This window comes from Balaenoptera musculus, chromosome 19, assembly GCF_009873245.2.
Source record: "Balaenoptera musculus isolate JJ_BM4_2016_0621 chromosome 19, mBalMus1.pri.v3, whole genome shotgun sequence".
In the NCBI taxonomy this organism is placed as follows: Eukaryota; Metazoa; Chordata; class Mammalia; order Artiodactyla; family Balaenopteridae; genus Balaenoptera; species Balaenoptera musculus.
In genome coordinates this window covers 9,852,046-9,878,189 of record NC_045803.1, presented here as the reverse complement: position 1 = coordinate 9,878,189, position 26,144 = coordinate 9,852,046, and the positions used below count along the sequence as shown (strand labels likewise).

Below are 26,144 nucleotides of genomic sequence, written 5' to 3'. Positions count from 1 at the left end.
CCCCCATCAAATTCTGTAAGTTGTATTGTCCCTATTGATGACTCATAAGCCAAAATAGGGATAGTTTTCAAGCTGTGTGATCCTGGGCCAGTGGCGGTACCTCTCTGAGCCTGTTTCCTTAGTGGCAAAATGAGGATCATAATAGCCCCTACATTGCATGGTTACTGCTAACTATCACTAAGCCAAGGCCTGCAAACTGCTAAGTGCAGGCTTGGAACGCTCTGAACGATGATAAATCTCAACCAGTCTTTAGGAACGTTTCCGCAGCTTCTGTACCCGCGGCCAAGACCTTCCTCTGCGCAGGCGCGTCGGACAGTCTTCTCCAGCCAGCCCCTCCGCGTGGGCGTGGCCTGCTCTGCCGCAGGGGGTTATGGGCGGAGTCAAAGAGCTACTTCCGGGATTTCCTCCGCTCTCAGAGGAACAACCTTCTTTGTGTGACTGGCAGTAGTTACCGGCCAGTAGTGATTGGAGAGGAGACTGACGACCCGACCCATTTCGGAACCTCTCTTCAGAGTTGGCCAATTGCAAGCGTTGGGGGGCGGGTTCTTCTCTGGGGCGGGCTATAGTGACGGGCGTCTGTTTTGACTAATGGGAACTTGGCTGCGAGTAAGCCAGTACCAATCAGAAGCGAGAAGGCCGGATCCTGGGGCGGGGCTGGAGCTTCGGCAGTTGAACGGCTCGCGAGGAGGGGTGTCCGTGGAGAAGGTGAGAGGCGGCGAGAGTAGTTGGTGCGCGGGCTTGGGTAGCGATCCTGGGGGGAGGGGATGCTCTGGGGGGAGAGTGGGCTGGGCAGGCAGCAGAACTGGCAGTGTGAGAATCGGGAGGGGTTGCCCTTTAACACGGGTAGAGTTGTGAGGCAGAGGGCGGTATGTGAGTCGGGGGGTGTTTTCTGTTTCGCAGGAGGCTCTTTAAAGGGGGAAGTGTGTAAAGTAGGAGACAGGAGATGGTAAAATATAGAAATGTCCTTGTAAGATAGCCTTGCAATTTAATGGGAGGTTTTAAGGCAGAGGGTTATAGAGCATTGTGGGGTGGTGGAAGTCCCTGCCATCAGTTAAAGCTTTGATTTGGGTGGAGGGCAGGTGAAGAACAATATTGAGTGAGAACTCCAAGGATGAGGGTGTGCTTTGACGAGGTGTGAAAGCTTATGATACACGTAGCGTTTACTGAGGGCTTACTATGTGCCAGGCACCTACCAAGTGTTTTATGTGAATTAACTCTTAAACTTCTTAACCCTACCGGTGGCTAAGAGTGTGGGCTCTGGCGTTGGGTTGCCTGAGTGTGAATGCTGGCTTTGCCACTGGCCCTGCCACTGGGTGAGTTGTTTAAGCCTCTGTGCCTCAGCTTCATCATCAGTAGAATGACCTCCTCTCTTCTCAGTCTGTACCATTCACCTTGTGGTCTCACCCAGTCTCTTGGCTTCATATGCTCTTTATGTAATGATATTTCCAAGTGTCTATCTCCAGTCGAGATCTCTACTCTGAACTCAAGACTCATATGTCCAATGGCTGGCTCTTCTCTACTTGGAAGTCCAGCTGACATACAGACTTTAAAAACTTGCCCCAAACTAAACTTGGCGTTTTCCCCCTTCAACCTCCAAACCCAGCTGATGGCAGTCCCATCCTTCCAGGTACTCAGGACAGAAATCTTGGAGTTGTCGTTCACTCCTCCCTGTTCTTTCACCCACGTACTGTCTGTCAATCAGCAAATCTCACAGATCTACCTTCAAAACACATCCAGAATCCAACCGTGTCTCACCACCTCCCTTGCTACTGCTCTGGCCTAAGCCATCACCTGTCTTACCTGATCTTTTGCAGTGGGCTCCTCACTGGGTCCCCTGCCTCTGCCCTTGGCCCCATGGTCAAGTTAATACAAAAGTCAGATCATGTTGCTCCCCTGTTCAGGCCCTCCCATGGCTCCCATCTCACGCAGTAAAAGTCTTTGCCAAGCCTACAAGGCCCCACCTGATCCAGCACCCCCTCCTCCCGGCTCTCAGATCCCACCAATCCCACTTGTTCACTCTGCTTCAGCCACCCTGGCCCCCTTGCTGTCCCTCAAACATAGCAAAGACATCCCCACGTGGGGAGTGTACTTGCTGTCCCTTCTGTCTGCATTGAGTTCCCCCACATGCCTTCGTGGCATCTCCTTCAGGTCTCTGTTCAAATGTCAACTCCACAGACAGGCCCTCGCTGACCACCCAAACTAAAATAGCTCCTGCCACCCTCTGGCCCTTCACCACCTGGCTTTACTTTTCTTCATAAGGTTTACCACTACCTGACATATGTTAGTATTTGTTTATATCCACTGGGCTTCTTAGACGCCCCTCACTAGAGTGTTGGCTCCAAGTGGATCTAGAACTCAGCACCTAGAAATGCACATAGTGCTTAAAAAGGTGTTAGTTGTACTGTTCCACCATTACCACCATTTCTTGGGGGGGTCTCCCTGTGATATAGGGCAGGGTTGTTGAGCTGGGAGGGTGTTGGGGTCTAGATGGGATCATAAACTGGACAGATTGTGGTGGCCAAGGGCAGAAGATCTCAGCTCTAGTTTGTGCTGGGGGAGCTTGTAGGAAATGCAGATTCCTGGGCACACCTCCAGAAATTCTGCTTCTGTAGGTTTGGGACCAGGCCCAGGATGCTGCATTGTCATCAAGCTCCCGTGTTGATGCTGAAGGTCTGCGGCCCTCACTTTGAAAAACAGGTTGGTTCAGAGCTTGGGCTGGAACTCTCATCATTCAACTCCTTTTCTGTGGCTGGCCCAGTGCTAGGCCATGTTGGGGACTCTGCAGTGATCGAGGCAGCCCTTTACCCAGCCTGGGAGTCAGGGAGGGCTTCCTGCAGGAGGAGACATTGGAGCTGAGACCTGGAGGATGACAAGGAGTGAGCTGAGAGGAGAAGACCTTGCTTGTATCTCCAGTGCCTTGAACCCCGCCTCCTGGCATCGACCATTAATTCACAAGCAGCCCCCAATCTGTGCCAGGCCCAGGGTGCTGAATATACAAGAATGATCAAAATGGCTGTGCCCTCATGAACTTCTGGTCTGGCAACTAATCATCAGCTAGTTGCACAGATGGTAACAGCTGACCAAGTGCCAGTCACTGTTTGAAGCACCTTGTATGTACTGACTAATTCAATCCCCACAATAATCCTATGTGAGGTGGGAACTCTTATTATCCCCGCTTCACTGATGGGGAAAGGCCCAGAGAGGGTAAATGCCTTGCCGGGGGTCACATTGTGGGTTAGGATCTGAACCCAGGAGTTCCCAGCCTGCAGCGTGTACCGTGCTTAAGGTGTGAGGCCACATTTGGATTTGTGCTCTGGAAGGGAAAGGAGCAGAGAGTTATGGCAGGAAAAGGAAGGTAGACAGGGAAAGGCAGCTGAGTAAGGAGTAGGGGGATGAATGTGCCAGTCCCTCACTGCAGAATTCGAGGCAAGATGCTTCATCCTCTGTAAAATGGGGGATGGTTACAATATCTACCAGAGAGCAGAATTAAGGGTGAGTCACTGGTTGGTAGGTGTGCATAGTCCTTATCTAAGGCAAAAAGCATTTGAAGGACAGTGGCGGGAGGGTGTCTGATATCCCAGGGGGTGGTGATGGGCTGCGGTGGGCACTATGGGGGTCTGGATTGTGGGGTGTCCTAAAGGGCTTTGGGGTCCATACATTCCAGGGGGATAATGTGGAAGGTTTTGATCTGGAGTGCAGGGCTAAGGGGAAGAGGGTTCCATCCAGCCCCAATTCACCCACATGGTGGGGGGCGGGGCAGTGAGCTGGGGGCTCGGAAGAGTCACTGAGGCCAAGCCACGTGTATGAATGTGAGGTGGGGGGTACGCTGTATTGGAGACTCCAGCTAGGTCATGGCTGGCGGGAATATTTGGTGTGGGGCGTGGTGGTAGCGGATGGTGGGAAAACAACCATCGGGTAGGGGCTGCCAGGGCCAGTGATTTACCCATGTCTGGTGTGGGACATGGTGATGTGGACTTGTTTGGGGGGAGCCCAGCGTGGAGGACTGTCAACTCCGGTCCTGGGGTGAGGGCTGTGAAATCTGAAATATCCGGGGAGCATAATTTGGGAGGAGGAGCCAGGGGCGGTGATGTCACACTGGAAATGGAGGGGGGGTCACCTTAGTGAAAGATGAGAGGGCTGGGGGTTGGAAAACTGAGTGTGTGTGCACGCGCGTGTGCACTGAAGCCATGATGTCATAAGGCCGGAGAAATGGTGTCAGGTGTGTGGACCAGAGTGGGGCGCTGGGGAGTCCACCCGGAGCGCACTAGGTGGAAGTGCTGACGTCGCGGGTTGGCAGGGGCGGGGCCTCAAGGGCACAGCACCCCGGCTGGGTTGCGGAGGTCCCTAAGCTGAGGCGAAGAGGAGCTGGGAGAGACGTGCGACTGGAACAAAACCAGCGACCAGGATGGGCCACTGGTCGGCGGTCACAGACCACTGGTTGGAGTCACAGAGCAAGGATGGAGGATGCAGGTAGAAGGACAGGGTCGGCAGTGGGGGCAGGGTGGGGCATGAAGGAGGAAGGGAGTGACTCGGTGCCTGGAGAATCCCAGAACTGGGTGGGGGGGGAGGGGGGGTTCAAGGAGGGCTCTCCGAAGGGAAGAGAAGTGGAAAATGGTGGAGGGGAGGTGCAGGGAGTTTACATAGAATTTGAGAGGGAACAGAATCCAGATGAAATATCAGGGTTACAGAATACAGGCTGAAAATGGGGTGTGTGTGGAGTAGAACCTTGGGCAAATATGCAGACAGAATCCAGGCGGAATAGTGTGTGTGTTGGGGGGGACGGGACAAAATTCAAGTAGAATATGGGGGGAACCCCAGTAGAACATGGGGGACTGGGAGAAGGGGAGTGGCCAGAATCTCGAGGCCATCTAGGGAATGAGGGATGGGGAGCTGGGGTCAGGAAGGGAGAGTCGAGCTGGCTGGGGAGTGTGGGATTTATTCTGTCTAGAAGAGAGGATGGAGGGAGGGGAGCGGGCGCAGTTTGTGCAGGTGAGGAGGCAGGTAGGCGTAAGCGGAGAGTTGAATTCGGGCAGAATATTCAGGGGCTTACTATCTGGAGACTGAGGTGGCGGCTGTGTCATCAGGGCAGTGGGATGCAGAAAGGCCCTGTTATCTAGTGAAGGGCTATGAATGGGGGGCTTATGTGGGGGAGTGGGGAAGGAGGAGGGCAGAGCCGGGTTGGCAGCGGGGATGAGGTGGGGCGGGTCCCCTTCTTCCTCTGCCTCCTCGGGAGAGTTGGGTACCAAGAGTGGGGTGGTGAATGGGGCGGTTAGGCTGCGTGGCTCGTCAAGTGTTCCGCTGCTGCCTTTGGCGCCGTGGTAACCGGGACAGCGCGACCGCTGATTGGCTTGCGGGGTTTGAGGGGCGGGGTGGGTGGGCGGGGTTTAGGACACCCGGTGGGGCGGGGCCAGCGCTGCCTGGCACCCGCACTGGGGGCCAGGGGGTGAGGGATATGTTGAAATGTGTAGCTGTTTGTTTGCCCGTAGGTCAGGAATTATTAACCTCCGCCCCCGCTTCTGAAACCCCAGAGAATGAAAGTACAATTATGAGAGTGTGAGTGGGAAAATGTTCTCCAGATTTCATCAGTCCGTCCAAAGCGCCAGAGACCGCCTCCCCCAGATAAAGTTAAGAGCTTGGGTCTAGAGGCAGAGACGTGCCTCTTAGGATGGCTGGGGCTCTGGCGGTTGTCCTTGGGCATTTGAGAAAGGGGATCTGTGGATGAGCCTGGGGGGGTGGTATTCTGGGAGACCCTGAAATTGCAGAGGTTATGGATCTATTCATTTATCTGGGGAGGGTTCAGAGATCTCATTAGATTCTCAAAAGCTTGAGGACTCTAAAAAGATTAAAAATCACTGACCTAGAGGGACTTCCCTGGCAGTCCAGGGGTCAAGACTCGGTGCTTCTGCTGCAGGGGGTGCGGGTTCGATCCCTGGTCGGGGAACTAGGATCCTGCATGCAGTGCAGTGGCACGGTCAAAAAAAAAAAAAAAAAAAATCACTGACCTAGAGATTCAGGGCTCAAAATATTAAATTTTCCAACATCAGACTTTAGGAAGGACTAAATTGGGGAAAGTGTGAGGACTAAAGGAGACAGTGGGGAGAGAAGGAGGTCAGGCACTGGAGGAGTCCCCATGATCTGGGTTGGGGGATCCCTGGGTGGCTCTGTCTTTGCAGCACCCGTGGGACTCTGCACAGGGCTCTTTTTCTCACAGAGCCACAGTTTCCCCATCTGTACACTGGGAAGGGAATGGGCTGGCCTTGTCTCTCTAGTCCCTTTCAAGCTCAGAAACAACAACAAAGTAATAATAACAAGAATAGCGATGACTGGGAGTGGGGATGAAATAGGTGAAGGGCATTAAGAGGTACAAACCTCCAGCTATAAAATAAGCCACATAATATGATCAATAATATTGGAATAACTTTGTATGGGGATAGACAGTTACTAGGTCTGTCGTGGTGATCATTTCATAATGTATGCAGATGTCAAGTCACTGTGTAGTACACCTGAAACTAACATAATGTTGTCCATCAACTATATTTCAATAAAAAAAAAATGATGACGATGCCGATATGTATTGAGTGCTTGCTTGGGTCAGGCATGGCTCAATTTCACCAAGGAGTTTAACATGATTAATTCATTTAATCCTTACACCAATCTAAGGAGATGAACGCTGTTATCCTTCTGTGGGCTTACAAAGGCCTGCAGGAACATCATCTGGCCCGTTACCTCTCTGATCTCCTCACTTTCCCCCTCTCCTTCCCTCACACTGACCTCCTTGGTGTTTTCAGAACAAACTAGGTACATCCTGCCTTGGAATCTTTGCCTGGCTTTTCCCTTTACCTGGATCCTAATCCCCAGATATTCACCTGTCTTCCCCCCATCCCTCCTTCCAGGCCTCTGCTCAGCAGGGAGAGGGTGGCCCTTCCCTGACCACCTGAGCTAAAAGAGCAACCCCTACTCCCTAGCATTCCCTTACCCCACTAGTTGACATTTTTATGTCTTTAACTGTTGCCACCCTCTCGAGGGTAGGGACAGAATCTGGTTTCTCATCATATCCCCAGCACCCAGGATGGCTTATGCTTTAATGATAAGGAATCTGGCTCCAAGAGAGGTTAAGTTACTTGCCCATCTAAGTGCACATAGCTGAACTTGGACACGAACCCAAGCAGCCTGGGGCTCCCATTCTGAACCAGTCCCTAGAGTTCATGCTGAGGGTGGAGGCCTACCCTCTCCTCCAGCTCCTCATGGAACTAACAGTGAGTAGTAGTCCTGTTGGCTGAGAGAAAGTATTTATGCTTACAGCGGACTAATGAAGAAGTTCAATTGTTAATTCAATGTAAATGATTTAAGTTTATCATGGATAATCTGTTATCCATGCACTGGCTGTTCTCTCGACTTGGACCACTTTCCTTAGGGATAGCCACTTGGCTCGTTCCCTGACCTTCTTCAGTTCTCTGCCCAAATGTCACCTCCCCAGGGAGGCCTGCCCTTGACCCTCTGTTTAAAATCTCTGCCCAGCCTGATCTCAATACTCTGTCTCCCTTTACAGCTTGACTTTTCTCCACAAATGTTTAAATAAATGAATAAATAATAAATATATAATGAGTATAAGGATTAATAAATTAGTAATCAATAGTATTAATCTTGATCCTCTTATTGGAAATCGTATATTCTATTAACCAGCATGTATTGGGCATAGTAACGTGCAGGACACAGTTCCAAGTGCTTTTATGTGTATTGTCCAATTTAATTCTCATGACAGCTCTATGAGGTAGGTGCCATTACTATACCCATTTTCCAGATGAGGAAATTAAGGCACAGAGAGGCAAAGTCTCTTTCCTAAGGTGGTACATGGTGGAACCAGGATTCTGGCCTTCCAGCTCCTGAGTCTGGGCTCTCAGCCCCTCTGGGTCTCTGTCTCATTCCCTTCTCCAGTGACACTGGCCATGGACCAGCCAGCTGGCCTGCAGGTGGACTACGTCTTCCGGGGTGTGGAGCATGCCGTGCGGGTGATGGTGTCTGGGCAGGTGCTAGAGCTGGAGGTGGAGGACCGGATGACGGCCGACCAGTGGCGGGCCGAGTTCGATGCCAGCTGTGAGTGTGCCTGCCTGGGTGGGCTCACTTGTCCTTCCCTGGGATCAGCTTCTCCCAGAAGATGAGGCCAATCAGCATCCTGTCCACCTGCCTCTTCTACCTGACTAGAAGCTCTCTAAGCTGGGGAGGGGGTGTAGGACTCATCCCTTGGGCCAGAGCCACTGGTGTTGGGGAAAGGTGGAAAGCTTGGGTGCATTGCCCTTGGGCTGGGCAAGTGGTCAGACCTCAGGAAGGACTTTTCTCCCTACCTAGTCATCGAAGATTTGACTCACAAGACAGGGAACTTCAAACAGTTCAACATCTTCTGTAACATGCTGGAGTCGGCCCTCACCCAGGTAGGGGCCAGGGTTGGGGGCTGGGGGGGCTGTCTGTTCCCTGGGTCTCTGGGAGGGTAGATGCCCACCTGATGTATGCAAGACCCTCTACCTTCTCTTTCACTGAAGGAACAGGGCTATCGTTTTCTTTTCTTTCCCAAATGTAAATGCCTTATTCTGATTGTAATTCTAATGATAGTGATTATCATGGAGAAAATTCAAGTCACAGAGAAATGTAAAGAAGAAAGTAAAAATCACTCCATTCCCAATACTCCCAATATATTACTCCTAGTAATATATTGTTAATATATATATATTTTTTGGCTGCACTGCATGGCATGTGGGATCTTAGTTCCCCAACCAGGGATCAAACCCGCATCCCCTGCATTGGAAGGCGGAGTCTTAACCACTGGACCCCTGGGGAAGTCCCTTTTATTAATATTTTGATGCAAATCACTCCAGCCATTTCTCCATTTCTGTATTCACTTGTGAACGTGTGTGTATTTGCAGATCTATAATTTTATATAGTTGATATATTTCCCAAGGTATTCTGTAGCCTTTTAAAAGATTCAACAATAATTCATAAAAATTTAGTCATGTCAGTGGATATAGATAATCATTCATTTCATTTACTGAGCACCTGTTGTGTGCCAGGCACTGGAATACAGCACTAAACAAAAGAGACAAAATTCCTGCCCTCACGAACCTGACAGTCTAGTGGGAGAGACAGACAATTGAAAAAATATATATAATGTCAAATAGTTAAAAATATTAATAGGAAAAAAAGAAACAGGTTAGAGCTTAGAGTGACATAGATGCTATTTAGACATCATTTAAAAACTGTGAACTACATTATTTCTCTGATTACAGGTAAAATATGCACTCATAAAATTGTGATGATATTAAAGTAATGTGTGACTTAGAAAGTAAGAGTCTGAATTCCGTTTCTATCCCCCACCTCAGACTGTTAACATTTTGGTATCTATAGGCAGTATAGCATAATGGCCAAGATCATGGACTCTGAAATCAGTCATCACTACCACTTACTACTTGGGAGCCGTGGGCCAGTTGCTCCATGTCTTAGTTTCCTTATTTGTAATGTGGGGATGATAGTAGTCCCCATTTCATAATGTTACGAAGATTAAATGAATTACATGTAAAAAGCTTAGAATAGTGCCTGGCTCATAATAAGTGCTATACAGGTATTGTCTATTTTTATTATTATTACAACTTTTGAGTTTGTCATCCTTGTTAGTGGTTGCTTAGTATGCCAGTGTACCCATGCATCATGGTTTATTTAACCCAGTGGTTCTCAAGCTTTTTGGTCCCAGCGTGGATGGACCTAGAGAGTGTCATACAGAGTGAAGTAAGTCAGAAAGAGAAAAGCAAATATTGTATAATAAGGCATATATGTGGAATCTAGAAAAATGGTATAGGTGTTCTTATTTGCAAAGCAGAAATAGAGACACAGACGTAGAGAACAAATGTATGGATTCCAAGGGGGAAAGGGGTGGGGTGGGAGGAATTGGGAGACTGGGATTGACACATACACACTATTGATACTATGTATAAAATAGACAACTGATGGGGACATACTGCATAGCACAGGGACCTCTACCTAATTCACTGTGGTAACCTAAATGGGAGGGAAGTCCAAAAGGGAGGGGATACCGGTATGTGTATGGCTGATTCGTTTTGTTGTTGTGCAGTGGAGGCTAGCACAACATTGTAAAGCAACCATACTCCAATAACAATTAATTAAAAAAAAAAAACTTTTTGGTCTCAGGACCCCTTTATACTCTTAAAAATTACTAAGGACACCAAAGAGCTTTTGTTCATGCAGGTTTTATCTATCAATATTTGTTTGCCGTATTGTAAATTAAAACTGAGAAAAATATAAAGATATTTACAAATTCATTTAAAAATAACAATAACAAACCTGTTACTGACCTAAATAACCTTTTTATGAAAAATGTTTTCAAAACCAAAATTATTTAGTAAGAAATATAGTGTTGTTGTTTTCTTTTAACATTTTTGCAAATCTCTTTAATGTCCGGCTTAGTAGAAAACTGCTAGATTCTCATGTGCTTCTGCAGTCTGTTGTGATATGTCCTGATTGACGTACATGCAGAAAAATATGCCTCAGGAAGATATATAGCTGAAAAAGGGAGTCCTTTAATAGCTTTTTCAGATAATTGTGCATATCCTCTTTTGCCAGCGCATTAAAACTGGACATGTGGTAGTTTCTTAAAGGTTTATCGCAGTGTGGAATCTGAGACCATACCGGTGAACTTTTCCTATTCTGTGACATTAAAATCTACTGGTGTATCTTTACTTTGCAGGGATCTTTTACCCATTTTCTAACATCATGCATTTGTAGCATCATTTGTAACATCATGCATTGGTCATTTGGAAAATATTGGTTCACGGAGTTGTGCAAATCTTCCAAATGTTGACACATTTCATTATACAATATCAGGAAGTCATATTTGTTAATATCCTCACTGATCTGTCCAGGAAAGCCTTGCCACACTGAGAAGCTGTCAAGCACACAGTGGCAGATACAAGTTTTCCAAAATTCTAATTTTCACTTTAAAGTTTGAATCTTATTGTTGGCAACAAATACTGTTAGCTGTATTTTTTTGAAGTGACAGGCTCGCTTTGTTCATTTTTGAGAAAATGCTTGCCAAACATCGAAGACTGAATAACCGTAGTTTTTGTCTGTCAGTACCTTTTCAAGTAAAAATAGCGTTCCATGAAAAAGTGGCTAATTTAGCTCAAAATTCAATCACACAAGTGCTTTTCCTAGAAAATGTCATACCTTGATACGCAGCCGAATGTGAACTTTCCATTTTGTCACACACAGTAGTAAAAATCTGTGCACTCAAGGGTCAAGAGTCAAAAAAATTAATAATTTGGGGCTCCCTGGCGGTCCAGTGGTTAAGACTCCACGCTTCCACCGCAGGGGGTGCGGGTTCGATCCCTGGTCAGGGAACTAAGATCCTGCAAGCTGCGCAGTGCGGCCCCCCAAAAATTAATAATTTTTACAGGTTTATCAAGGACATTCCTAGGTTTCATTTTCTGTGTTTTTATCTATCTATTTATTTATTTGTGTGTTTCTCCCTCCTTCCCATCCCACTGCGGAGACTGCGTGGCAGTGGAATATACAACGGTTACTAGTGCATTTGATGCCCCTGGCTTGCTTTCTGCTAATGGGCACCAGCAGTTTTACCCACCATGACTTTTGCACCATCAGTGCAAATGTCAACACAGCAAAAAAGGCAGATGACATCTTAGTATTATTATGCAAGGTGTTTTGACCCCATGGATTCCCCTGAAAGGGTCTTGGGGACCCCCAGGGGTCTGTGGACAGTACTTGGAAGCCACAGCACTAAGCTGTCTCCTATGGCTAAGCATGTAGGTTCTTTTCAGTTTCTCCCTCTAATGATGTCCTGTGGCAGCCCCTCATGGGGCAGGGCCGTCTTGATCACCAGCCTCAGTGTGGAAAAGCCCAGCTAGCCCAAAGAATGAATGGGGCGTGGCCCAGGTGTGTGGGTTGTGTGCTCTGGGTATGGCCACATTGGGTCTTTTGGCAGCCCCTCCCATTCTCTCCAACAGAGCAGTGAGTCGGTTACCCTTGACCTGCTGACCTACACAGATCTGGAGTCCCTGCGGAACCGAAAGATGGGGGGCCGCCCAGGCCCCTTGGCCTCGAGATCGGCCCAGCTCAACTCCAAGCGCTACCTGATCCTCATCTACTCTGTGGAGTTTGACAGGTGAGTACAAGTATACCCACCAGGCTGGTAGCTGGTGGTCAGGTGGGAGAGGATGTGGATAGAACTTAGGGACCCCTGGTACCCAGGGCTAGGTGGGGATGTTGCTTAAGCCTAGCCTTTGGAATCTTCGGTGTTGAGGGTTATATCATTTATTATTGTGTTTGGCTACAAGTATCAGGATAACCATTATCAGTGCCTTAAACAATAGTTTATCACATAACGAGATGTCTAGGTAGATGGCTGCTACTCAACAGTTTTGTTAGGGACTCAGGCTCCTTCTGTTTTTGTTTTTGTTCTTCTTTTCCTCGTCCTTAATGTGTTGGCTTTTTGACTGCATCCTTATCTCTTCATGGTCACAAAATGGCTGCTGGTTCTCCAGGCATTGCATCTATATCAAAGCAGGAGGAAATGGAACAGGGCTGTGCTTGTTAATTGCATCAGCTGTTTTTATCAGGAAACCAAAAGTGTTCCCAGAAGACTCCCAATCAATTTCCTGTAGTATTTGGCCAGAAATGGTCACATGTCCTTTCCTGGGTGGATTCTTGGCCTCTGAGATGCCATGATTCTAATCCTCCTTCTCAGGATTCACTACCCGCTGCCCCTCCCGTACCAGGGCAAACCAGACCCTGTGGTCCTGCGGGGCATCATTCGCTCACTAAAGGAGGAGCTGAGCCGCCTTCGAGGGCTGGATGGCCAGGACACTCGGGACAGCCGGGAAACTGAGATCTGGCATCTGCGGGAGCAGTAAGTCTGGGGGTGGGGGTGGGCAGCTGGGGCTGGGGGGGACACATCCCATCATGCACTGCGGGACCCAATGCTTAGCACTGTTGGAAGGACAGCCATCCCTCATTCCCCAAATACTTATTCTGAGCCCCTCCTCTGTGCCCACCATGTGTTAATGGTGCTGGGGACACAGCAATGACCGAGATAATTCCGGCCCTGTCCTCTCCTGGGGCTCCCAGTCCAGGGCGGGAGACAGATGTGTCTGCAGACAGTGAAGATTCACCATGGATGGGGCTGAGGGAGTCCAGAGGGAGACCTGACCCTGCCTGGGAAGGGAGGGGTGTTCCAGGCAAAGGGAACAGCATGTGCAAAGACAGGGTGAGAGGCAGGGCTCTATTCAGTTGAATCCACCTTCACCAAGCGCCTCTCTCGTGTTGGCCCCTTCCCTGCCCATGGTGTAGTGCCAGCGCAGGGGGCAGAGAGACATTGATCACATACCCACCCGAGTATATTGCAAATGGAGGTGGGGTTAGGCAGGAAAGGGAGCCTGTGTTATGGGAGGCTGTGACAGGAACCTGATGGGCATGTTTACCGAGTGCCTGCTGTGTGCTGAGGGCTGTGGAGGGGCTGACTGGGACTTGGTCTCCATCTGGTGGGGGCCTCATTCATTGGGGAGGGCTAATACTATTTTTAGAAGTAGTAATAATAATAATACCAGTAGCTATTGTTTATCGAGCATTTAATTGTGTGCCAGGGACTCTGTTCAGTGCTGTATGATTTAACTGATTTAATCCTCCCGAAGTAGGCACTACTATCGTCCCCATTTTATAGAGGAGGAAACTGAGGCCCAGAGAGGTTAGAGAATTTGCCCCAGGTTACACAGTGAAGTAATATGGCCTGGCTAGACCTTGAATCCAGGCAATCAGCCCAAGCCACCTTTGGTTCCTCAGCCACTGTGCACTGCTGGCAGCTGCTAGCCCAGGACTGAGCGCTCAGTGCTGACTGGGAGGACCAGACCTCTCCCCTCCCAGAAGTGCAAGCTCATGGGGCTTGGAGAACCTTGTGAGTCTTCCTGGTGCGTGTGCATGTGTTTCCCAGGATGGCCACAAGGTGGCGTCATCTACCGTGAGATCCACAACTGGACTGTTGGTTCTTACCTTTCCCTTCCCGGCTTGGAGTTAGGGAGTTTGGGAAGACTCCAAGATTCATTCATTCAGTCATCCAACATTTACTGAGTTCCTACGGTGTGCCAGGCACACTGCCTGGCCCTACCGATGTTTACCGAGCCATCACTCAGTGCCAGACACAGTCTAAGCGCTCTTTACAGATTCCTACAACCTTATCAGCAGGTGTTATTATTATCGTCCCACTTCACAGAGATGTGAAGTGAAACTGCCCCAGGTCACACAGCTTGTAAGAAGTGGAATAGAGTTGGATTCCATCAGCCTGGCCACAGAGCCCGGGTTCCTACACAGTGACCAGACAGCTGGAGTGAGGATGCAGACAGAAAACAGATGATCACACTGATCAACGTCAGCTCCACCATGATTGGTGCTGGGAAGGAAACGTACAGAGAGCCAGGAGAGGAGAGAATACAGGGACATGACAGCCTGGCTGGGAGGGCAGGCAGGCTTCCCCGGGGGGGATGTGATGTTTGGAGGATGAGTGGAGTGGTTCCTGCCAGGAGAAGGAGGAGAGAGAGAGGGTTCAGGAGGAGGGAATTGCGTTTGCATAGAGGACCATGGGAGAGGGAGGTGGGAGGAGAGGAGGGGAGGGGGGAAGTCAGCTGGAAGGGACCGAATGGGGAAGCTCCTTGGAGAGTGCGGGGGAGCCACAGATTTTAAAAAATGTTTTATTGGGAAAAATTCCAAGCACGCACAGTAGACAGTAGTATAATGCACGTGTACTTGTGCCCCAGCTTCAACGGTTATCTACATTTTGCCCATCTTGTTTGATCTATGCCCTTTCCTCTCTCCTGAGAAGCAAAGCCCAGACACCGAATCTCCTCTGTAAACACTTCAATATGTATCTTTAACATATAAGGACATTTTTGGAAAAAAAACTCATAAGCACTGTTATCACATCCAACAAAATTAACAAAAATTCCTTAATGTCATCTGATACCCAGGGTGTATGTGGTGACACTTCTCTGATCATCTCACGAAAGTCTTTTTGTAATTGGCTTGTGTGAATAAGTATCCAGATATCTCTTTTAATTTATTACAGTACCCCTTCCCCCCCTTTCTCATGCTACTTCTTTGTGGAAGAAGCCTGGTTATTTGTACAGTTTCCCACAGTCTGGATTTTGTTGATTTTTTTTTTTTGGCCGCCCAGCTTGCGGGATCTTAGTTTCCAGACCGGGGATAGAACCCGTGCCCCCTGCAGTGGAAGCGCGGAGTCTTAACCACTGGACCGCCAGGGAAGTCCCTGGATTTTGTTGATTTTATCTCCATGGTTCACGTAGTCCCCTGTTCTGTTTATTTCCCGCGAAGTGGTTGTTAAACCTATAGGCTAATCAGATTCAGGTTTCTGGGACAGTGCCTTCCTCGGCGGGGCTGTGTATTTGCTACTGTCAGGTGGTGTTGGGACTGATGGGTTTGGATGTTGAGAGCTGGATCCCTGTCTTATAAAGTTCCTATCAGCTCAGCATCTCTTGATGGCTTTCATTTGCATTTCTCTAATTACCGATCAAGAAATGGTGCGTGCCCACCCCAGTGGAGGAGTGAGGACTATGGCACCATGCCCCTCACCCCGCCCCAGCATTCGCTTTCTACCTCCTCCTCCCAGGGTGTCGCGCTTGGCGGCTGAGAAGCGCGAGCTGGAGGCCCAGCTGGGCAGATCGCGCGAGGAGGCGCTGGCCGGGCGGGCGGCGCGCCAGGAGGTCGAGGCGCTGCGCGGGCTCGTGCGCGGCCTGGAGCTGGAGCTGCGGCAGGAGCGCGGCCTCGGGCACCGCGGGTCCGGCCGCCGAAGCCAGGATTGCCGCCGCCTGGCCAAGGAGGTGAGGGGGCGGGGCGGCCGGCTGGGCGCCGGCGGGTCCCGGACTTTGGCTTCAGTCTGGACCTCTACGCCCCTCTTCCCTCCCGGCAGCTAGAGGAGGTGAAGGCATCGGAGCGGAGCCTGCGTGCCCGGCTGAAGACGCTGAACACTGAGCTGGCCATGTACAAGAGGGGGTGAGGGGCGCGGCCAGGGGTGGGTGGGGCCTTGGAGCTGTGGACCCCGCCTGCAGGTGGGCTCCGGGCGTGGTTGGGCGGGGCCTGAGTGACGGGGCGGGGCCCAGGTAGGGTGGAGAGGACAGGTAGAGCCTGAGAGTGGGCGGGAATGGAGGGATGGGTGGGGCCTAATGGACTGTATGGGGCATAGGGAAGGACACACACAGTAGTTGAAAACAATGGGCGGGGTCTGTAGAGAGATGGGCAGGCCTGAGGCGGCATTCAGGAGGCTGAACCTGGAGATAGGGACCGAAAAGGGGCGGGGTCTGAGGTCTAGTTGAGCAAAGGGGCGTGGCTAAGCAGGTGGGTATCCGAGTGATGTTTGCTGGCATGTATTGGGGTGGGTGTTGAAAAATTGGGAAGGGTTTCCAGGGGGCTGTGGGAGACCTCTGGGAGAAGGGTCTGGTGAAAGAATGTGTTAGGATGTAGGGAAGTGACAGTTGGGTTTTGGGGGGGCGTGGTTTGTGGGGCTCCGATAGGGATGGACCCTGGGAGAAGGTATCTGTGAGGATCGTGTAAGTACGTGAATGTTTAGGAGTTGATGGGGGATGGGCCTGAAGTTTCGGAGATGGTGCAGTCCGGGAAGAGGCTTGGGATAGGAGTTGTCGCCGGTGGGAAACTGACAGTGGGCTCTGTGCTCCCAGGAGACGGACTACACCGGTGGTGCCGCCTTCGGCCCGGGAAGATCGGGCTTCGACGTCTCGGGAGCGCTCCACGTCGCGTGGCCGTGGCGCTGCCCGCTCCTCATCCCGGGAGAGCGACCGCGGGGGCCGGGGTCAAGGCCGCCCTGCCCGCCCCTCGCCCTCGCCCACAGGTCTGTGATGACCCTGCCCTGCCCGTGGGAGGAGGTGGATGGGACTAAACTGTGGAGGCGTGATCCTATGACTCCAGCCTCCTCTTCTCTCCACACCCCACCCCCACCCGGTCCTAGGTGGTTGCGTGCCCCGTTTCGACCCAACAGCCTTTGTGAAAGCCAAGGAGAAGAAGCAGAGAGCGATCAAGATGAAGTTAGCGCCCATTTTCTCCTCACCTGCCCGTATCCCTGTCCCTTTACCTGACCCTCTGACCATCCATCCCCAACTCCCATCTCCATCACCTGTCATCTGCTCCATCTCTCCCCTTCCCCCTACCTGCTCCGGCTTCCCGCCTGACCTCCATCCCCTCTCCTGATCGCCAGCCTCCCCCATCCCCCCGCCCTGCTTATTTGTCTCTCCCACCCCTACCTGGTCTGTGTCTCCGCATGATTTTTCCCTATTTAGGTGTGACCCACGGGGCGCAGCGACGCCCTTTCCCGAATTAGTTGGGCGCACAGGTGGGCGTCTCCTTTCTCGTTCTCCAGGCAGCAGCAGCAGCGAAGCCGATTGGGCAGCGGAGGAAGCGGGGACGGTCCATCCGTCTCCTGGTCTCGCCAGACTCGGCCCCCCGCAGCCGTGACCGGTCGAGGAGACGCGGCTAACCGCTCGCGAAACCGCAGCTCCTCGGGTAACTGGGCTGGAGCGCGCGGGATTGACAGGCGGGCTGGGCGGGGCTGTGGCCAGTGCAAGAGGCTCACACTCTCCTTCTCCCTCTAGTGGACAGTTTCCGCAGCCGCTACTCGTCCGCCAGCTCCTGCAGCGAGTTCGAGGATTTCTCTGAATCCCTCCCTAGAGGGTAAAACTTGGGCTGGGGGAAAGGACCGCCTCCAAACGGGTGTCTGGGGAGACTCGAAACAGTCTTTTGCGGGGAACTTGGGTGATGGAGGCTGGAGCCTTGAAACCATGGAAGAGGGCGAGGTGGCAGGTGCCACAGACCCCTCCCATTGGTCCTTGATTACTCTGTCCTCTCAGCGTTCGTCGCCGGGGGAAGCCGCCCAGCCCCACCACCTGGAGTGGGTCCAATACGGTGAGTGACTTTCCTCAGGCTTTGGAGGAGGCAGGGGCAGCGTTAAACCACCGGAAGCTCGCTGGCCCTTTCTCCCATGATTCCATTCTAGGGGATCAGGTTGTAAAGGCGGCTCCGAAATGCCTCTGGAGGCAGTGTTTTGAGACCTTTGGATCGGAGAGGAGGATGGGGATGAGGTGGGGGCAGGAGACTCTGGTTAGGAGCACCGGCTCTGGCCTCAAATTCCCAGGTCTTGAAACCTGCCTCCCCTTCCTAGAACCTGTGTGACTCACGGTAGTTACTTAGCTTCTGTAGCTCAGTTTCTTTATCAGTTAAGTGGGGATGGTAATAGCACTCACATCTGAGGGTTCTGGTGAAGCTACAAGGAGTTTATTTTGCATATAAGTGCTCAGTAGGTGTCAACCCTTAATTTTTATGAGGTCCTTTGGTTCAGAATTGCCGGTGGGATTTGGGGGGCAGGCATAGAGGGTGCCTGACCCCCTTTCCTGCCATCCCCAGCAGCAGAAGCCTAGCCCCCTGGAACGCGGCCGCCATCAGAGACGCCTGGCCGATTCGGGGGGCTGGATCCCCATCAAAGGTGAGCCTGGGACTCCACATCTCCCCCTCACCTGCCCCAGAGCCCGCTGGGATGCTACTGAGGGCAGGATATTGGGCCCCTCACGGACCCCCACAGCCACGACTGCTCTCACAGAGTACAGCTCGGACCACCAGGCAGCTGACATGGCCGAAATCGACGCCCGCCTGAAGGCCTTGCAGGAATACATGAACAGACTGGACATGCGCTCGTGACCTCGGAGAGAGACTACTGCCCCTCCAATGGATTCGGATGGATTCGGCGTGAGGGGCGGGGCTGGTGTGTGCTGGCCCCGCCCAGGCCCCCCGCTCCTCCTGGTGCTCTTGGGGTCTCAGGTGTGTGAGGCCCTAATCCCTACGTCTCCCGAAGCCATTGCATTCTGGGAGGGAGGGTAAGTGTGTTTTGTAAATAAACATATGTTCCCAGCCTATGACTGAAGGGTTGGGGTGGAGTGAGGAGGAATGAAGATCGGGTGGGGAGGGGGTGTAACTGGGACCTGCGTGTATTTGTGGCCATGCCTGTGACTGGGCGGCAGGTTGGAGTACAGGCTCAGAAAAAACTCCCGCGCTCTCTAAAGCAACGAGGGGGGGGACCTGAGGGGTGGGAGTGAGCAGCTTGTCCCCAGAGGAGTTCAAGCAGAGATGCTGCCCAGGATGTCTTTGGCGGTGTGGTAGAGACGGGGTGTCTTGCTGCATGGCTCCCTGCCCGGGAGGTGAGGACCCCTGAGCTTCTGCTGGTGACATCTCAGCTGACTTGGTGCTATTCCTGTGCTCTGACCTGAGGCCTCTGGGTTCTGAGCTGTGATGTGGCTTCCAAGCTGGGATCTCTGGGGTCTTGGTTCAGGGTCGGGGCCTCTGGGTTCTGAGCAAGATCAGAGTTCTGGGAGGTTGTGGGGGGGGTGGCTGGGATCTTATGGAGGGGAGAGAGGGTAGGGAGGGGGATGGTGGGACACGGAAATACAGTTTGAGGTTTGCCTTAATTGGGGGAGGGGGAGGCAGTGGGGTTTCTGATGGGGTGGGGGGGGCGGTGTGAGAAGACGGACAGGGCCTCACACGCGGTGGTAGTGTGACCATTGCTGGATGATTTCGTAGAGCTGGTTGCCTGGAGAGAGCATCTGTTACACATCCTGGTGTCCTTTGACCTCATAGCTAGGAGTCAAGAATCCCTGAGCCACGCCACAAGCCAGCAGACTCTGGGCTGCCCTGATGGCGCGGGGCGGGGGCACCCGATCTGTGGGAGGTAGAGGCAGGAGTTAGGCTGGGGCTTCCTCGAAGGGCAGAGGGAGTGTGGGTAGTGCTTCTGATTTTGTACTCTGAGCTGGCCCGCTAGGGCCCAGAACCCAGCCTGCCGCCACCAAGCAGTGACTTAACCTCTCTGTGCCTCAGGTTCCTCATCTGTGAAAGGGGAGAATGAAAGCGCCTGCCCACAGGGCTGTGGGATGATCAAAAGAGTTATTTTATGTACAGAGTAAGCCCTCGGCAAGTGTCAGCTGTCAAGATTACTGCTTATTTGCCCTCATCTGCCCCCAGACCTCCCCAGCCAAGCCACAGCAATAGCTGCCATTTATCAAGCACTTCTTAGGTGCCATGGACTGGTCTAAGAACTTTTATAGAGATGAACTAATCTTCACTGAAACCATGTGGTTGAAAATGGTCTTTATCCAAAAGAGGAAACAAGGCTCAGAGAAGCAGAGTCACTTGCCCGAGGTCACAGAGCTTGTAGGTGGCAGAGCCTCCCAGCAACTACTCACCACGCGGTGCCATCCCCCAGGCTCCATGTCAGCCCCCTAGCTGATGGCTGGACAGTCACTTACCCATGTAGTTACCCATGAAGGAGATGCCGAGGGGTATGGGGTTCCAGGTGGGACCTGAGTGGGCGCCCAAGGTGTTCCAGCCCCGGCCCTCATACTGGAGCCTGTCTTCTCCCATCAGGAAGCTGTGGGGGTGGGAGGGTGGTCTGGATGAGTGACGGAGGGCTTCGGGGGGTGGGGTAGGACTCCCTCCCTATCCTCTGCTCGCCCCACCCCTGTCCCTGTCACTGACACACAATTTCCCCAACACCCTCCTCCTATCCTCTAATCTTCCACAGTAAGAACAATGACCGTGGCCATTGCCATTTGTGAGGCACAGCTCTACATGCACCTTTCTGCATCCTCAACCCCGTGAGGAGTCAGGATTTTCACCCAGGTCTCCGTGACTCCCACCCACATGGTCTGGCTCTCTCCTGCCTCCCTGGAGGACTGGCTGAGCTCTTGATTTGCTGAATTCTCACATGCAGTCCTCGGAGGCAGGCACTGTTGTCATCCCCACTTTAAGCTGAGGAAGCAGACTTAGATTATTTACCCAAGGTCACGTCCTGGACACTAATGCTTCTCAGAACTCCACTGAGAAGCTCTTCTGCCCTCTCCCCAGCCTGCTTCCTGCTTCCTCTTCCCTGCTGGGGTACACTTGAGTGACAGGATCAGGGACTCGAGGGTTGGCGCTGCAACCAGACACAAACCCTGGAGCCCCAGCATCTGCCTCTTTGAGGTTTCCAATCCTGGCAGCAGATCTGTCAGGTTCACTCATTCAACACGTCCTGCTTGAGTGAGTTTCATTTGGCACCCTGGAATTAACCAGAAGATGGGCGTTTTGGAGATGCGATATCTGTCACCTCAGTCCTCTGGCTCACAAGGTCACCAAAGATGCACAGAATGTGGGAACTCTAATACTGGGTCCTGCATCTGCCACTTGGGAAGCCAGACTCTCAGAATCTGGATTGAAGAGACTAGAAATACCATAGTGATATTGACCCCCAGGACTGGGCTGGTTATGGTCCTGCCACAGCCCCAGCATCTGGCACAAGCAGTTGGTACTCTCTGTATATTAGCTAAATGGATGCATCTAATTTAAACTTCAAACCCCACCACCTCGTGGGTAGTCAGGAGCCCCATTTTACAGGTGAAGAAACTGAGGCTCCGAACAAGATGCGACAAGGAAGGGGGATTCAAAACATTTGGATCAGACTCTGAATCCTAAAATCTGAGAAACAAACTTCAGTTTGCTTTTCTATAAAGTGATTTAGACCAGAGGCTGTGGAGCCAAGCTCTGCTCTTCATTCCTTCAGGGAAACGCTTAGAATTGGAGCGCCTGACTCTTGGAAAACAAATTTGAAGTTGGAGCCTTTGAATTGTAAAATCTTGAGCCAGAAGAGCTGGGGACACCCTTGAAGGCTTCCAGATTTTTCCAAGCGAGGTCCTCAGGTTTTCTGGCTTCACCCCAGCCCTACTGAAGCAGTCTCTAAGCATGGGGCCTGGGAACCTGCATTTCCAGTAAGGTGATTCTGCTGTTTACCGAGGCTTGAGAACCAGTAGAGTCTCTTGTTATAGAAGCCCCTTTGCGGGACCCCAGCCTATTACCCTGGAAAGGGAGCTGGTGGGCATGGGCCCCAGAGGCAGATCTAACCAATCACTGCCCCTGTTTCTGCCTTCACCCCCGCTACAGTCTGTTCTCCACACTGCAGCCGGAGGGAGCTTCTCATACCCAAGCAGGCTCACATCCCTCTCATGGCTCCTGTCTTAGAGTAGAAAGGAGGTCCTCCCCATGGCCCACAAGACCCTGTGCCATCTGGCCCCTGCCAACTCCTTCCTCATTTCATATCACTCTTCACAGCTACCTCCAGCCACCCTGACCTTTGTCCCTCAGGAATGACCCACTCACTCAGCCTCCTGGCCTCTACCTCTGCTGTACCCCCAGCTTACTACACTCTTCTCTCGGCTCCCATATGCCGGAGCCGCGTCAGTCACTCTGTTCCTCTTCTCCATCGCTTCTCTCACCATCTGAATTCATCTTGTTGACTTTGCTTGTTTCTCACCTGTTGCTGCCTGCTGGTCTTTTTTTTTTTTTTTTTTTTTTTTTTAAATTTTTATTTATTTATTTATTTTTAATTTATGGCTATGTTGGGTCTTCGTTTCTGTGCGAGGGCTTTCTCTAGTTGTGGCAAGTGGGGGCCACTCTTCATCGCTGTGCGCGGGCCTCTCACTATCGCGGCCTCTCTTGTTGCGGAGCACAGGCTCCAGACACGCAGGCTCAGTAATTGTGGCTCACGGGCCCAGCTGCTCCGCGGCATGTGGGGTCTTCCCAGACCAGGGCTCGAACCCGTGTCCCCTGCATTAGCAGGCAGATTCTCAACCACTGCGCCACCAGGGAAGCCCCTGCCTGCTGGTCTTTAAATCCCTTTGGGCTAGATTCACACTGTTCATGGCTGTGCCCCCATCCCAGCATCTGGCGCACAGCCTGGCACATAGTAATAGGCACCAACAGTCCATGGATTTGGGGGCTCCCACTGCACACCAGGCGGTGTCCTAAGTGGTACTGGCTGGCTTAGTGATGGAGTGGGCCACGACCCCACTGACTTTGCAGAGGAGGAAGGTGAAACTGAAGCTGAAAGAGGGTGAATGCCTGCCCCAGGGCTCAGCCAGCAGTAAATGGAGCTGGGACGGCAACCTGGCCCGGTGCTTAACGAGGCACCGGACTTTACCAAGGGAATCCAGTGCACAGGACATCTTCCTGCGTATTGGCAAAGTCTGTCCCTTCCTCTGGGGGCAGAGCTTGGACTGCAGCCGCTTCCCCTCCTCCTAGCATCTTTGCGCTGCCTGCACACGCCCAGCCCTAAGCAGCGACCCTGGGGACAAACGAAGATGCTGCGCGGTTGATTAAGGTGCCCGGGGTGTCGGCCAGGCGGCTCTAGAACAGGGTCCCTGCGGTCTCCCGGGCCCGCGCGCCTCTCTCTCCTGCAGTCCCGTCTCCAGCTTTTGCCTCTCCTCCTCACTCACTTGTAGCCCACGTCGTACCCGCCCAGCGTCCGCACGTGGTAGTGCTGCACGTTCTGGACCTGCTTCAGGCAAGAGGCCGGGGTGTCCCAGGCGCTGCCCGCTGCGTGCGACACCACCACGTAGCGCACGGGCCGTCTTAGGCGCTGGTTCCACTCGGACGTCAGGGCCTTCCACCCTCTGCGGGGCACGATGGGGATGCAGCTTACCGAGGCTTCCTGAGCCGCTCCGAGGCCGAGGACGGCCGAGGAGGGCCCAGGCGAGCAGCGCGCGGCGGCGGGTCATGGCAGGCAGGGCGCGCGGAGATGGCTAGCAGCTCCAGGCTGGCTCTGCGCCTTTATCTGCCTGGGGGGCAGGGAAGGCCTTGAATCACACCCCGCGGGACTTCCCAGTGGGACCCCAGACTCCGCTTCCTTCTCTGGCAGGGCCCCAACAGGATGCGGTGTGGTCAGGTCCGGGGGTGGGGGGGAGACCGTGGTAAAGCCAAGGGGCCCCTCACCCAGCCGAGAGTGGGGGGTGGGGAGAGGCACACAGGCCCCTGGGCACTTCGCCCCGTGGTTTCTGGAAGACCCAGGGTCTGGATCTCTGCCCTGTTTTGTCTCTCCTCTCAGTGGAGCATTGGACAACTCACCAGGACTTAACACGGGAGGCAGGCGGCCAGGCCTCTTCTCCCATCCTCCTGCAAGGAACTGAAGAAACAAAGGCGCCCATTTTAAAAACACTTCTCCTGGACCTAAGCCCGATGTCGTTTAACCCTTGCAGCAAACCGAAGAGGTGACTAATGGGAAGCCCATTTCACAGTTGAGTAAACTGAGGCCAGAAGAGGGCTAATCACCTTGCTGCCACATGGGAGATAGTAGAGCCTGGTGGTCCAGAGCCCTCATTCAGAGCCAGGCTGCCTGAGTTTGAATTCTGGTGACATTCCAGTGTGTGAGCTTGGGCAAGTGACAACCTTTCTGTGTTTCAGTTTTCCCCACCTGCAAAATGGGGCTGATACTATAACGTATCTAACTCATGGGTCGATCCCTTAGAAGATGTCTGACTCATAGTGCCACATAAGCATCACTGGGAGCGGGGGGGGGGGGGGGGGGGGGGGGGGGCGGTTCCCTGGTGGCGCAGTGGTTAAGAATCCGCCTGCCAATGCAGGGGACATGGGTTTGAGCCCTGGTCCGGGAAGATCCCACATGCCGCGGAGCAACTAAGCCTGTGCGCCACAACTACTGAGCCTGCGCTCTAGAGCCCGCGTGCCACAACTGCTGAGCCCAAGTGCCACAACCACTGAAGCCCGCGTGCCTAGAGCTCGTGCTCCGCAACAAGAGAAGCCACCGCAATGAGAAGCCCACACACCACAACGAAGAGTAGCACCTGCTCACCACAACTAGAGAAAGCCCGCACGCAGTAACAAAGACTCAACGCAGCCAAAAATAAAATAAATTAAAAAAAAACATCACTGGGTCTTGACCTCAAATCTACCCTTGGTAGTAAGCTGACAGTTTCATTCTTTTTTAAAAAAATAAATTTATTTATTTTTATTTATTTATTTTTGGCTGCGTTGGGTCTTCCTAACTGTGCGGGGGCTTTCTCTAGTTGCGGTGAGCGGGGACTACTCTTTGTTGAGGTGCGAGGGCTTCTCATTGCAGTGGCTTCTCTTTGTTGCGGAGCACAGGCTCTAGGCACGCAGGCTCAGTAGCTGTGGCGCACAGGCTTAGTTGCTCCGCAGCATGTGGGATCCTGCTAGACCAGGGCTCGAACCCGTATGCCCCGCATTGGCAGGCGGACTCCCAACCACAGTGCCACCAGGGAAGTCCTCGTTTGTTCTTAATTCTGCATTTTTCTGCCTATCTCTGAGAATACTTTTTCAGACAAAATTCTGAATCTCATTCAGAAACTTCCTAAAATTCAGGGGCTGGAATGTCATGGGATACACAAACACACAGACAACATTTTAAAAATAACTTATTTTTCCAACCAGGAACATAATATACTTTAAAATTTTGTTAAGAGTTTCATGTCATTGTAACTGGGGAATGTTGTGTGCTATTTTATACAGAGAAAAGTGAATTAAAAATCTTTTTCTCTTTGTATATACAGGTGTGGAATTTTTAATAAAGCACTTAGTATATTTGAAAGCATTTTCTGCACCAATGGACATTTTTCATTGAGAGGTTTAGTGAGAGGAGTTCGGAACTCGTGAACTAACCCAATCGTGGGAATTGGGTAGAGAATGGAGGGTCAGAATAGTTTTTCCCCTGTACCGTCTCCCCCACGGTCACCTCCATCTCCTAGAAATGGGAATCCTCTCTCCAACCCAATGAATGAATCGTTTCACAAGCTCTCCTAGGGTGAGTCTGCCATAATCTTAGTCAAGGCCCCGTGGACCCAGAAATGCACAAACCAAGGCCACTTCAAGTCCCATGCCAGGCCTGGAGGTCACACAGACACCAGAACATTTATTCTGGGCCATGTGTCGCTATGCTGAGTTGGTGGTGGCTGTGGAGAGGGTCCCACTGCACCTCAGAAATGATGGGTAGCTCTCCTACCCCCACCTGAGTGGATTTTCAAAGTCCCTCCACTACCAACTGCCCTGTCCAAGAAAGGAGCAAGAGAACCGAACGCCAGTCCTGCATCCCAACTTGCTCTTCTGGAATCTGACCCAGAAGGGACTGTGTCAACATTATAGTAAGTGAAATTGGAATCTGATTGTGAGGAGAAATATGGGTGGATCTGATCCCCAGAGGACATAGACTAAAAAAAGAGAGGCAA

At 52.0% G+C, this 26,144-nt stretch overlaps 2 protein-coding genes across 8 annotated transcripts; one reads left to right on the top strand and one right to left on the bottom strand.

Moving 5' to 3' along the window:
• Window positions 1-647: 647 nt before the first annotated feature.
• Window positions 648-24,277, top strand: CCDC61 (coiled-coil domain containing 61). 7 transcript variants are annotated; one of them, XM_036832187.1, is made up of 15 exons: window positions 679-705; window positions 2,613-2,697; window positions 7,936-8,094; window positions 8,347-8,429; window positions 12,027-12,184; window positions 12,767-12,928; window positions 15,695-15,905; window positions 15,995-16,077; window positions 16,761-16,930; window positions 17,048-17,123; window positions 17,456-17,598; window positions 17,688-17,766; window positions 17,943-17,997; window positions 18,496-18,574; window positions 18,689-18,988. In XM_036832187.1, the coding sequence occupies exons 3-15, from the start codon at window positions 7,947-7,949 to the stop codon at window positions 18,784-18,786; spliced, it is 1,545 nt and encodes a 514-aa protein (XP_036688082.1). In that variant the 5' UTR covers window positions 679-705; window positions 2,613-2,697; window positions 7,936-7,946; the 3' UTR covers window positions 18,787-18,988. The 7 variants fall into 7 exon arrangements, 6 of the variants coding, with proteins under 6 accessions (XP_036688081.1, XP_036688082.1, XP_036688080.1 ...); XR_005017332.1 differs by lacking the exons at window positions 679-705; window positions 2,613-2,697 and adding exons at window positions 4,243-4,470; window positions 23,993-24,277 and having other exon boundaries at window positions 18,689-18,962; XM_036832186.1 differs by lacking the exon at window positions 2,613-2,697 and having other exon boundaries at window positions 648-705.
• Window positions 19,620-23,666, bottom strand: PGLYRP1 (peptidoglycan recognition protein 1). The gene is given in 4 exon segments (XM_036832190.1): window positions 19,620-19,801; window positions 20,385-20,506; window positions 23,385-23,626; window positions 23,628-23,666. Coding segments are annotated over 4 exon segments (585 nt in total).
• Window positions 24,278-26,144: the final 1,867 nt, after the last annotated feature.

Bases quoted from the DNA above. Each gene is read 5' to 3' on its own strand.
- CCDC61 (XM_036832184.1), top strand. The intron at 8,430-12,026 runs GTAGGGGCCAGG...TCTCTCCAACAG, and splicing joins TGGAGTCGGCCCTCACCCAG to AGCAGTGAGTCGGTTACCCT. The intron at 12,929-15,694 runs GTAAGTCTGGGG...TCCTCCTCCCAG, and splicing joins ATCTGGCATCTGCGGGAGCA to GGTGTCGCGCTTGGCGGCTG.